This window comes from Gavialis gangeticus, unplaced genomic scaffold, assembly GCF_001723915.1.
Source record: "Gavialis gangeticus isolate Ggan-Ray unplaced genomic scaffold, GavGan_comp1, whole genome shotgun sequence".
NCBI lineage: Eukaryota > Metazoa > Chordata > Crocodylia > Gavialidae > Gavialis > Gavialis gangeticus.
In genome coordinates, this window is record NW_017728983.1 from 4,643,743 (window position 1) to 4,657,526 (window position 13,784).

The 13,784-nt window shown below is 41.3% G+C and overlaps 1 protein-coding gene across 3 annotated transcripts in view; it reads right to left on the bottom strand.

Moving 5' to 3' along the window:
- Positions 1-338: 338 nt before the first annotated feature.
- The window catches only part of PAK2 (p21 (RAC1) activated kinase 2), a 98,896-nt gene continuing 85,450 nt past the window's right edge, over positions 339-13,784 (bottom strand). For all 3 annotated transcript variants that reach the window (XM_019513075.1, XM_019513068.1, XM_019513085.1), the window contains exons 13-15: positions 13,231-13,427; positions 11,432-11,569; positions 339-10,672 (exon numbers count right to left, since the gene is read on the bottom strand). In XM_019513075.1, coding sequence (XP_019368620.1) covers positions 10,586-10,672; positions 11,432-11,569; positions 13,231-13,427 — 422 coding nt within the window. In that variant the 3' untranslated portion in view covers positions 339-10,585. The remainder of the gene's footprint in view (positions 10,673-11,431; positions 11,570-13,230; positions 13,428-13,784) is intronic.

Consider the following 13,784-nt stretch of genomic DNA (forward strand, 5'->3'; position numbering starts at 1 on the left):
AAAAAAAAAAAAAAAAAAAAAAAAAAAAACCAAACAAACCTTTCCAAGAGACATAGGTATCAAATCAACCTTGAGCTGAGGATTAGGCACTTAATACAGTTGAAAATGACCCCTTTGTTACTGTGGCGACATGGAGACTGCACCATTACATGGAAACAGGGACTGTACATTTTCAGCCAATCGCAGAACTACTTGACCCCTTCTCCCACTTATCATTGCAGATGAAAGAAAACAAGATCTTGTTGGCAAAGGCACGTGTTCTTGTGAAGTGACAGACAACCCTGGGAGTCTTCCTCTATCCTGATGTTAGCAAGGTGCCCTTCTTCCTCAGAACGCACTTTGGATTGCTGTTGAAAGCACCGTGTGTTCAGTTGTCATTTCTACAAATAATCTCACATCCGTGTGCTGGATAAATCCATTACATTGTTCCTAGAGGTAACCCCCATTGAAGACTTATTTGGAAATTCTTAGATTCAGAAGGAGAGTTCGTTGCCCTCTTATTGTCACCAGCTCTACCCAGGAAAGAGTGATAGAGAGCGGCAGCCAGGCTGCTCTAGCCAAAACCAGCTGACTGCTGGAGTCCCTGCCTAGGGGAGATGGCATTCATAAGTACAGGTGGGCATCCCAGGCTGGAAATACTGCTCTGCCAGTCAAATCCTCTAGTCCTTACTGGGAGAAAACATCCTTTGGAAGTCTTTAGGAATTCTCCCCACGCAAGGACTACAGGAGATCGGGGCACTGCAACCACACAGCCTTGTCTGGAAAGAACAAAAGCACAAAAAAGGAAAATACAAGAATGCTGATCCAGATTTAAGACGCTAGCTGTTGCTTGGCTCAGAGGAAGGCATGCTAATTGTAGCAGGCTACTGGTTACACCAATGACTAGAATAGACCATTCCTGAGCTCAGAATCATTCACTCCCTCTAAGCCAATGTTTCCCTTCATCTCTGGTCTTCAGGAAAACAGCAGTGGGCCCAGCTCCCATAGACCTGGTCTCCCTTACCGAGTCCATGGAATGCTTTGCTGCAGAAGGCCCCTTGCTGCCAGGAGACAGAGTGGATAGCTAGACAGGAGAGCCCAGAGATGCCTCTCCCATCTCTCAACATTTCCTGCACACCTTGAAGGGACATTCTGTATTTGTATCTTAGTTGTAAGACCCCAGGGAGGGTTTAGTATATCTGACAAATAAGCCTTGCCTATACTGCAGAAGTCTATCACTGCAAGAACCTCTCAATCCCCGACTTACAGATATGGGCACCTCACCTCCTGATTCGTGCTCCATGACCAGAGGTACATGGTAGGAGCCAGACTTCACTCAGAACTGGGTAGGAGGCCATTAGCTCTATTATAGAAATGTCTCTTGACTTATGCCACAATCATTCAGCTCAACACTACATGCAAAACAACACAGAGAACCTTAAACACTTTCAAAACGCACAGCTCTACTGTCCTGATTCAATTTTCCAGTGTAGACAGCCATGGGGTAAGATGCATACAAGTCAACAGAAACTGATGTTAATCCATGCTCCTTAAAATGAAAGGCATTTTAATCACTGTTACGAACAGCAGGCACGAGAGTATGCTACCAATCTCTGTCAGTTCACTCTAACTCATGACAATATAAAAATGTATTTCCCCTTTCAACAACCACTAGAACAAATAATGATGCTTTGGGCCACACAGCACGACTGAAAACTTAAAGATCCAAAACACCTGCTCCTTTTAAAAGGAGCCCTTCTTATTCTTGTCAGTTCATGTATTTAAGCGTAAAACTGCTCTGGGGCACACTTTAAAAAGAGAGGCTTCTTAGGAAATCACTGTTCGAAGGCCTTCTGAACTATTTCCTGTACCAAGCCTGTAATTATGTGTGGCATATCCTCCAATTGTACAACCCTCTCAGGCACAGTAGAGAGACTGTAAATATATAATGTTACTCTGTAACTTCATGGAGATAATTACCAAATTACATAATGGCAGGTATACAGATCTGCAACCAATGGGCTTACCTCACATACCCCTCAAGCATACGGCAGAAGAGCATACCACTCTGTACTCTTGTGTAGATTAAAATACACAAGACAAAGCCAGCAGAAAAGCACAGGTATCCTTTTTGTGAAGTATCACCACAAAAGAATCCAGATATTATTGATAAACACGGCCATCTTCCTGCTGAAGTCTATGGTGGCAGTGCTATGGATACGAATAAAATCAACGGCTCTATATTCCTCCCACCTGGGCAGTTATGTTGGAAACCTGTAACACGCAGGAATCTTTTGTCCTCCTTTGATTCCTCTGGGACAGAAATTGCACTTGCCTTTACATATAGTAAGACACTGCCTACTTATTTTGTTTTCCCAGCAAACAATGGCCTGCATTTTATCTCCCTTCCCCAAAGGCAGAAATGTGCGAGTAACCTCCGCTTGCATCTTAATGTACTGTGGGGTCTGCAACACTTGCAATTATTTTAAAGTACTTATTGTAGGCACATGGCATGTTGATAGGGACTAAGACTATTAAGTGGGAAATGGCACTCAGGATTCTATAAGAAATAAAATATACATTCTTTGAATAAACTGAAAAGTAATCATCATCTCAATTCTTTTCCTTCCATTTCCTTTTCACCAATACTCAGTGGAAAACAAAACACTTAACCCTGGAATAAAATTATCCTAAAATTAGCTCAATTATTTTACTGGGTCTAAATTGTGATTCCTAGTTACAGCTATGCATGGTCATGTTTATACTCACCCTATACACCAAGTTTTCAGTAAACAGGCCCATGCAGCAAGAGTTTAGGTCTGGAGACATAGTCATTGGCTTTGTGAGGGATAGCTGGAAAAATCTCAATCCCCAGAACAATGGACTTTCCTTGGGAGGGACCCAAAGGGTGCATGAATGCAGCACTACTGAGTTTAATGAAGATACAAGCTCTTCATCCTTATGGCTACAGGAGCCACTTTTCTGTTATATATCCCACCAAGCATGGAAATAGGTACATTTTAACCGCCAAAATACTAGGTATAATCAGTATCTTCCTGCGTATCTTCTACATCAGGGGTGCCTAACTCACAGCACAGAGGCCACAAGTCGCACGTGCATCCTCTGCATGCAAAACACAGCAGACTGGGGAGGGGACAGGCAGATACAGCAGAAAGCAGAAACAGAGCATCAGATCAAGCAGGGAGCACAAGGCACAAAACAAAACAGAGCAGCAGATTGTTCAGGGGACAGGGATTGGAGTGGCCCTTGGGGAGGGTGCGAGGCTAAATTGAGGCACACCATCCAAGGTTTTCCCCCACTACTCTAGATAGGCAAATATTTCACAAGAGACAGGCTGAGGTCATTGGGGCTCAACCCAATCACTTCCCTTGCAGTCTCCCTGCTTCGCCTGGCAATAGATAGCGGTGGATTCAGCAACCAAAAAAAGTGGTGACTGCAGTGGGAGGGGTTGAGGGGGCTTCATTCTGGCACCCTACTCACAGCATGCCATCAATCCCCCCTGTGGCTGATTGCAGTTGCAGGCCAGATCAAACCTTTGCAGGCTGGATCTGTCCCATGAGCTGTAGGTTGCCAACCCCTGATCTCGGCAGTAGGAGTATAATACAGGTAGATGTTTTAAGTCCAAGTTGTACAGCTAGAGGAAAGGCCCTTGGAAACAGAGCTCAAAGAACACAAACTTTTCAAATTAGGGAACAAATCCCAATTGCCACAGCCTCAGGGTCATTTGTACCTGCTCTACAGGGGGATAAACATCTAGAAACCAGAAACATGTGGAAGACTTCCTCACACAGAGGTTCTATATTCATGAATCAGATTTACAAAAGGTGGCAAAAACTGCTTCCATTCAGTGGTTTTTCAAGTTCCTCAATTGACCAGGTAGTATCTTGTGAACAGTTCCACACCACAAACATCACTACAACATGCAGTCTCTATAGGAAGTTTCAGCAGCTTGACCTAGGCATAACAAAAATGGACACCAGACTCTCTCATCCATACAAGTGAGGTCCCTCTGCAGGTCATGGCTGAGGGACATGAAAGGAGATTGTATAAGAGCAGTACAGCTCAAGAGAAGAGCTTTTACTACTGTCAACTTATTGCCTTTCCCATACCCTCTGGTCACTATGTACTTATGCTACTTACATCCTTTGTAACTTCAATTATAGTCTTGTCTGCCATCAGTTCGGGTGTTCTCATTTGTTCACAACTTCCTTAAAAATCTTCTGTTGAGTTCAACATTTCCTCAGCTTGGAGTGACACCACTGTTGAACTTTTGGGGAAATCGTTCTGCCATTTCAGGTTTCTGCTTACTGAAACGATGGCTAAATACACCTCCAAGCTAGGTACCTCTTCCATTAACTCTTCCTTCCACTATAAAACTCAAGAAGTGGGAGGATGGGGGAAAGCAGTTTTGCATTCATGTGCTTCTGGGAGGTGTCTATTAAGACTTTTTCATGCAGCTCCAAGAGAAATGTATTCTTCCATCTGCACTGAGAGAGATGGCTACTTTGGCTGGGACTGTCTTTAAGGACATTGAAATAGGGTCACAAGCATCACCACCCAAGCAAGTAGCAAAATATTTTTTTTTAAATAGCCCTGGACACAGGATTAAAATTGTAGCTGGGAGAACACTGCAGATCTTGAGATCAAGAATCAGTGCATTTTTACATACTTGCATACATCACCTCAATTCTCAACTCTGATTTTTTGGGGTTTTGTTTAAAGCCACTAAGCCCTCCCTTCCCCCAAAGGCTTTTAAAACAACACACATATGGTAAACATATACTGCTGGTAAAGGCAGATATAAATAACTGATACTACATATAACCAAGGCAATAAAAAACAATAGCTGCACCTCTACATGACACCCCATTAACTGCATTCAATTTATGGACAGGCTTTTCTTTGTGCACTACTGAAAAATGCTGGTTTAACAGTGTGGGTCTTAGATTCTACCTTTCCTCATTTTCAAAATTCAGCCATTCTACTCTAAACCAACGTGTTGTTGCCCAGATAATCAAGATCACATGTGAGAAAACACTTTCCAGCTTAAACTGCAACTGTGAAAGTAGGAACTCAGTTATCCCTCAATCTTATGGCTTATTTACACACAGGTTTTAAACTTACTGTGCCACTTGAAATCAATTTAGCTCAATAAACAAACTGCTGTGGATGGTTCTGGTTATGGGATTAAACCAAGATCATTTTGATTTAAATTAAGACAAGAAACAAGCAGATTTTACATAAAGAGAAATAAGTCACCATATGTTGATTTCAGTTTAAAAGAACCAGCTCAAGCTTGCATGCAAAGCTTTGCTCTTTTTAACAGGGTGTGAGCACCAAAGTCTACTTGACTTACTGGACTATCCCTCCTCTCAAGTAACAAAACAAGAAATTAAATACAAGATCATCCTTATGCAGTGCAGACCATGAATTAAAATTCACAAAGATTATATACATGTGAAACAAATTACTGCCAGGTAAACAACTGGAAAAGGCAGAATATTTTGTGGCATCCAACACTTCAATTTTTCTGAGGCTGCAAACACTTCTGGAAGGCTACTAATTCCCTCTTGCACTGAAACAGGTGAAGAGGAAAGAAACTATTTCTTAAACATGAAAGTATACGGGATAATTTGTATGTACAGCATGAGCTTGGTATTAACAACAGAAGTCAATAATAGAAACTTAATTCAGATTTCAACGAAAACCAACCTTGTCTTCCTATAGTCATTCACTCTGGTGTCTTTTTTCTCTAACACCATCCTTCAGCATAATTCTTGAAATTATACCAAAATGAAACACAAAAATAAAATGTTCTAACAGTCTATCAGCAGGTGCTGCTGATTTCATGCCAAACCCCCAGGGAGACTCATCCAGGCCTGACTTCCTCTCACAGATGAGCTATACCAGGCAAATGTTGACCTAAGAGTGCATTCAGTCTCCTATTCAGATGAAAGGATAGCTCTCAAGCTTCTTGGTCTCTTTTCTGTATAACACTGGAGAGAGGTATTTTTAAGGATGTTTTCAACAAAAGTAATACCGCAAGTTTGTTAGGAATAGTTTTACTGGAACTTCATACTGCCAGCAGCTTGATCAAGACAACAGGCTTATCAATTCCAAATGCAATCATTAACAATTATTTTACAGTGGTGGCTCTCAACCTGCAGCCCACGGGCCACATGAGGTCCACTGCTGCAACCCATGCAAAACATATTTTAAATAGATACACAGGAAGTAAGTTGTGTGGGTTCAAGCCACAACACTTTGAGATTTGCAAGTGTGACCTGCTATGGCAAATAGGTTGAGAGCCACAGTTTTACAGTGTTTTGGCCTTGGAAGATGCAGTGTTGATAGTCTAGACAGTTCTTTGCTAACAGTTTTTCTTATGCAGCAACCTCCCAGAAACAGCACCTCACTAAGAGTACAGAGGACAGTTTGGAGGAGCTCTCCTGGGTTCAGCAGTTGAGAACATTTGCTAGAGACACAACTGACTCACCAGTTGAACTTGACAGCAAGGACAGCTTGCAGTTATCAGGGTGGCTGCTATAATCAGTGGTTTAAATGGTCTTGAAGACAGAAGATAAGCCGAGGCATCCCTCAAAATAAAGGCTACCACAATGAAAATAAAGTGTTCATGAAAAGCTTAAGTTTCATGCTTGAAAGTGACAAAAGTTACATAAAACAAAAAGCATAATTCTCTAGACCCATTAAGATACCTAGACATTTATTTTTTAAGCTAATCTGTTCTAGAAAAGGTATACATTCAGGAAGGGGGGAAAAATAACAAATATTTTTTAAAAAGTTTATTTCTAGCCCTGAAAGAACAGTTATTAAACAAAGTCATCAATTACAGTAGTTAATATTGCAGTAACAATTAAATAACAGAATGGGATTAAATTAAACAAAAGGAAGGCAACATTACAATCTGAAGACAGTTTTTGGAAAGAAAAGAAAAGGAAGAAAGCTTACACTTACTTCCATTTTTGTTTGGCAAAGTGAGGAAGAAAAGGAAAGCAGACCAGGGAAATCTGTTCGATCCCAGCTACGGATACCGATCGCTGTATCCTTATCTACCTCCCACCCCTGCTCTTCTGACAAAGGAGTTCAGTTATTCAGAACTACTCCAGAGCACCTCACAGAAGACACTCATGTGATGAACATCTATCTTTAGTTCAGAATGCGTGATCCCAGTGGCATGCTTGTGTGTGGCAAAGTCTGGTCTGTTCCCATTTTCATAGTAGAAAAACCTTGGGAATCAGACATTTCCTTTACACTTGTTTTGGTGCAGTGAAGCTGAACATCCCTTTTCTGTTGTTACTCTCCAGAACTAACATTGTAAAAAGAGTCCACATGTATTTATTTGCATACATATTTGATAAAGAACTTGGTTCAGGGGTTCTAGCACATTAGCAATCACTTGGGATGTCAGGATAAGAGATATGGGAATCCTAGCATGTACAGAAGCAACACCTCCCTTTCAGCATCTGTTCTTTCTCTGGCTATTTTCTCTTCAGCCATACATAGCCATAATCTGGGTTGAACACGACAAAATAGAAAAGCTTGTCTCAACAGTTCTAACTTTGTCCCTTATGGGGAAAAATGGCTTTTTCCACATTTTTGGACTAGGTTTGGAAGACATGTGCAACACATGTTCAGTTAGAAAAGAGACGGCCAACCCACTGGTACATTATATGCACAGCAATTACAGTGTAGCACAGAGCAGCAACTTCCCACGATTCATTTCTTTTCTTGTCAACTCCCTGACTCTGCTCAACTCTTCTCAACACTTTGCTGCAGAATCCAACCCTACCATTACTTCCACTGTTTCCTGGACTAATATCCTTTGTTTGTTCCTAATACATTTCTAACAGGAGTAAAAAAAATCCTAATTGTATAACCATATAGCTGCTACAGATTTGGGGGATGGGGAGGAGAGAGAAATGTATGCACTTCTCAATCGCATTGTTCAATATCACAGCAGGCCACCTGACAAGCACTGGGATGCACTTTGGAAACTCCTGGATTTGATTTAAAAAACAAAACCAAAAAAAACCCCAACAACTTCAAAATGAACCCCTTAAATAAAGATACTGATGTGGACAGATTTGCTGATACAAGATCAGAAAGAAGTTTTCCTTTATCAATAAAGGTGAACTAATAAGTTAAAAATGTGTGATTTTATGTTTTCCTGTTTTAAAAAACTGCTAATTTCAGAACAAAATTATATGTATATGGTAGCCCAGGATGTGCTACCAAGCAAATAATAGCGTCAAGTTTAACTCCTGCACTAGGAGCCTGATCTTTCACCAAATCCATTGCCAGCAATGGACAAACAGGGAACCACTGATGCGAAAGAATTAAATATAACCCAAAATTTCTTGTTGCTCTTTTATAAACAGAAGTCACATGCATTAAAATCAAGGGTGCTGCCATGCTAGTGCTTATGGTGTATATGGCCTTCAACAGATCTAAAGTTTGTTACAGGGGAAGCACATCTCAAATACCTGGCCTAGAACATAACACTTCCTTGGATTAAACAGTGACTATTTTAGTGCTTTGCAGCAAGTGGATTGTTTATTCTTCTGATGTAACCTCTCTCTATTAAAGTAATTCAGCTAGGAACATACCACATAACATAACTTACAAGAAAGCAAATAGAAATGTGGTGTTGCAATTTCTTACATGAATCAGGCACCCTGTTTGGTGCAAATCAATTTTCTAGCAAGCAGCTATAGAAAAAACAGATCAGATACGTTGAAAGAATGAAACCCCCATGCTGTATAGGCTCTAGAAATGAGACTGCTCCAGGCATAGGCTTCATTTCACCATATCTCAGTGACCAAACACGAGAACACAGGTATTCTATCCCAACAATAAAACACTGACATTATGCTTGCAGAGAAGAAAGATTTCTACCTTCCCACAACAAAAACAGTGCGCACAAAACTCATTTAGACAATCTCCTTTGTCAAAACCCAATGGATTCCTCTCATCCCACAAGCAATATTCTCTATTTGGACACACACTGCCTGTCAGGAATGCAACAACATTGCTTAACACCAAATTGATGGCAACTCTTGCACATGTATCATTTGGCACATTACAACTACAAACAGCTCCTTATCAAAATAATCCATAGGTATAAATGCACAGTGATTTCAGTGGCTGAAGCCAGGGAGCAGGAAATCTTCCCACAGTTGCTACTGTTACCTCAATAGGCACCTAAAAAATTCACATTACTCGCTAGGTCTTACAAGGAGGCACTTTTTCTTGCATTAAGCTTTTCGTCTTCTGCCATCCTAGCTGGTAAAAATGTCTTTAGAGAAAAAGCGCCAGTGTGATATATGTCTCTCCAGTTACACATCAGCCACTCAAATTAGCTCTCTCCACAGAACAGCACTTTGGTGTTTCCAGATGTTCATAAGCTTCTGTCTGAATTAGAAAAAAATCTTGGATCTTCAGTGTCCTCAGATATGATGAATTATTTGTTCTTTTGATTACATTAGTAGAAACAGGGCACATATAAAATGAGGAAAAAATAGCTCTAATACTTAAAATTTTGACAACTCCATGGTTGTTGCATTATTTGCCTTTTTGCGGATAAAATTACAACATATACAAAACATATTTGATACAAAGGAGGGAAATGTAAAAAAAAGGCAAAGGCACCAGCATAACTCCCACGTCTGAGTTAGAGATCAGAGACAACACCTATTCTAAAACTGTCCACCACACCATGCAAGACATTGATATAAGCCTTTGGCCAAAAAAACTAACAGTGGGAAGCAGAGCAGAAAGGGAAGACAGTTGGGACTTCAATTCTCCCCACTCTCAGCTGATGACTTGATCATAAACTGATCATCTGCTCTCTCACCCCATTCTGGCAACCTGACCTCCCACAATGTGACCAACCAAGAAAGTTCTACACAAAAAGCCTCTTTTACCTTAGGTTAAGAAGGTCTGTGGAGCATAGCCACAGAGCAGGAACAACAGTTGAACTCTTCTCTTTCCCCTCTCCCCATACTCTTCTTAAAAAGCAAAACATTCGTTTAAGGAAGTTGCAATTTCTTAAGTAGATGATTCGTTATTTTTTACAGTACAGTTAGCTAAACTGTACAGAAAGGGAGAGAGAGAGAGATAAGATGTACCTTCACATTTCGATCCCACTTGCTGTTAATCTAGTCATATGGGGAGCTTCCCAGAGCAATTTGAAAGACAGGTAAAAGGTAGAAGGAAAGAGATCAGCAGATAAAATTAATGCCTCTCTCTGAAAGCTTGAATCTGTCATTCAAGTATTGAAAGTACCCAAGAGGGCACAATGAATGGGAACTGTAAAAAAACCCTTAAAACCCCAGGAGTAAGTAGCACTCCTGGGCTGTCTGCTAAGAAGGTGAAAGGCCAGCGATACAGTCCACATTTCCTCTGGGACCCTAGAAAGGGCTAGAAAGTCACCGTGGTTTGTGTTGGATTTCTTCTGGGTGAGAACTTTCCCTTTTGCAGACTCTTTCAACCCCCCTAACAAGAGTAACAATTTCATATATTATAAAGATTTTTTTTTTTAAAACTGAAGGTCATGGCAACAAAATTAGCGGTTACTCTTCATTGCTTCTTTGGCAGCCAGAATCAGTGGCGTCAAGCTTGACAGAGGTTTGGCCAGTTTCAGGAAAGGATGCTGACAAGAAGAGAAACACAGTAAGTAAGTAAAAGCCACAGCTGTAAAACCCAACATAAACTGTTGTATTAACATAGCCCCTTCCAACCCGAGGTATGAAAAGCATTTAACAATGCTGCCAATGTGCTGATCCTAAAGAAGGGACACGCCCACAGAATGAAATAAGGCAGTGGTCTCCAAAGTGGGGCGCACGCACTCCAGGGGGTGCACAAGACAATCCATTGGGGTGCAGGAAGAAAATATTAGAACTTCTATTTCTATTTATATAAATATACATATATTGGGGGTGCGTGCTCAAAAATTTTTTACTGATTGGGGTGCGTGATCAAAAAAGTTTGGAGACCACTGGAATACGGCATAAGATTATCTAATAGTCCCACATCCTCATATTAGCATTACATACTGGGGTAACCCTTGCCTTCTCTTTTACAATACCATTCTCCAAGGCAGAGATAATAGTAGTTCTAACATTTCCCCCCTCTATCCTACCAGGTTTGCTACATATGCTCCACTTCAGTACGCAGCAGTCACAAAACTACAAATGGCAAAACAGACGGAACTGACTACTATTCAAGTCAGATTTTGTTGCCATTCTGCCACCTGTGCTTCTCTCCAGCTCCCTTCTACTAAACAATCATCTGGTAGGAAGACTATAGAAGCTGATGACAACCCATAAGCATGGGTAGCATAAGATGACCTCTTATATTAATGCTTGCCTCTTCTCAGGTCATCAGAAAGCTCTAACACCCTCCTCTTTACCTGTAACAGCTCTTTGGCCGAACCTCGTTTTTCAACATCCATCTCCAAACAACGATTTAGGAAATCCCGGAATATCGGGGACAGTTTCTCTGGGTTCTGCAGCTCTGGTGTGCCATTAGTTGCTATCAAATACAAAGCCTGCAAAAGGAGAGCTCCTGTCACAACAAAGTCATGTTTTAAGATTCTGAAACATGTATTTTGACTTGAAGATAGAATAAAGCTAAGCACTTAAGGAAATTTACCTAGAAAGATATGGAGCTGGACAGATCAAGTGCTAAACTACAGCATTTCAGATACTTCAGGAAACCTCCAACTTGGATGGCCACCCCATAATACAAATATGATGCATTTGATGAAACGGGATTTTGCTTTTCCCCCTCCCCCCCCATGTAATCACTACCCCTTGGTAGACTTATGTGGGAAGCAAACTGTAGACTTTAACACATGCTTTCAAAAGATTTTCCTACTGCAGGGGATAAAACATGAAATGTATGAGGGACATGCAGCCTAGATTCCTAGCTGAATACATACTGCATGCTGCTATACACTTTGGAGCCTAAGTAAAGTAAATATAAAGCCAAGGGTGATGCTCTAAACAATTTATCACCAGGGATCCTGGTTTTCCTTGATAAAAATTGCAAATTTTCTCATAAAAATCTATGATTAAAATTAAAGCCCCCACCCCACAGCCCTACCAGCCCTGCTGGTGCCCCTCACTCCCCACCCACAGCCCCTGCTCCCCAGCCCTCCCAGAGTGCTCCTAGCTGCCAGGGCTATGGGGCCAAGGACCCAGGTCCGCAGCCCCCTGTCCCCAAGGAGGAGGCAGCAGCTGCTACAATGGAGCACAGCGCAGCCCCCGTCCCCGGCTGCCTCTGCTGTGGGCTCAGGTGAGGTCAGCTCCCCACTGTGGCGTACACTCCCAGGGGGCAGGAGGACCCATGCTTTACTCAGTTTTCCCATGGGAAACAAAACCCAAATCCCTGTTTATCGCTGAACAATACTAGGAAATAATTGGCAGCATTAAGAATAACTTCCATCATGGGTGTGGTAAGATAGAGGAGATTGTATATGGACAAACTGAACAGACTGCCACATACACTGGATGTGGTTAAGTATTTGTGCTCAAACATGTAAACTTCTATCCCTCCAGTAAGGAGAAGGGCAGTGTCTTGGTCCAGAGAGGAAGAAGGAAGACAATCTGCTTCTCCACAGACATGATGAAGAGTGCTGTAAGAGTGTTACTTACACTGCTTTATCTGTGTCACCAGTTGTTAGCAAGGTAACTGGAGATACTTAAATTACTGAACTGACAGACATCATGACAGGCATATATGTAAAGGGAAGACAAGTCTGTTAGAATGTACTGCATAAGTTTGTATCCTTAAAATTTTATTGGATTTACTTTTAAGTGATGGCAGTTTGTTCTGGGCAGCAGACTGGCACCACTCAGTAGTGAAGTTTTTTATTTAAGTAGAATACAGGCACAGTTTAAGACACCTCAATTGTCTTCCAAGAAACATCATCTCTCAAGATGATAACCACTAGGTTATCATTTCTTTTGACAAGATACCAGTAGTAAATCACCCCAGATTCATTAACATAGATAACTGTCCACTAGGAAATATGGAAAGTCTATTAAAACAGCCAGCAACTACAAACCTTTACAAATACTTCGAAACACGTTTGAATTCAAACCGGTCACCTAGGAATTAAAGGTCACAAGTCCCTATGTAATCTTCCTGAGCCACAAATACACATACAAGGCTGATATAGTAACTACTTTAAGAGAGATGTCTTACCCTCAAAGGGTTTTCATTGAGGTATGGGGGCTCTCCTTCCACCATTTCAATAGCCATAATACCCAGAGACCAAATATCTACTTTGGGGCCATAGGCTTTCCGTGTGACCACTTCAGGTGCCATCCAGTATGGAGTCCCAACCATGGTGCTGCGCTTGCTCTGCTCTGGGGTGATCTGAGCACAGAAACCAAAGTCGGCTGCATGACAAAAAAAAACTAGTTAGCAAAAGTTAGTGCATCCATTTCTACTGCAAACCCCATCTCAAGAGTCCCACTTGTTTTCAGGGAGATTTTTCCATTTCCAGAAAAGTGCAACTTTCGTACCTATGCCTTTGAGATGTAAGGTGATTCCTGCACTTTCCACATTACAGCAAGAAATCCCACTACAAATGGGCGTAAATATATATCCTATGCAAAATGATTTATATACATCAGTGGACTCCTCCAAAATAAAGGGGCTTCATTTGTATTTATTATTTTTTGGGAGGAGGAGTTGTTGGTTTTTTAGGTTTGGGGTTGTTTTTTTTAAACCAGACTATTTGTGGTGTTCTAGAA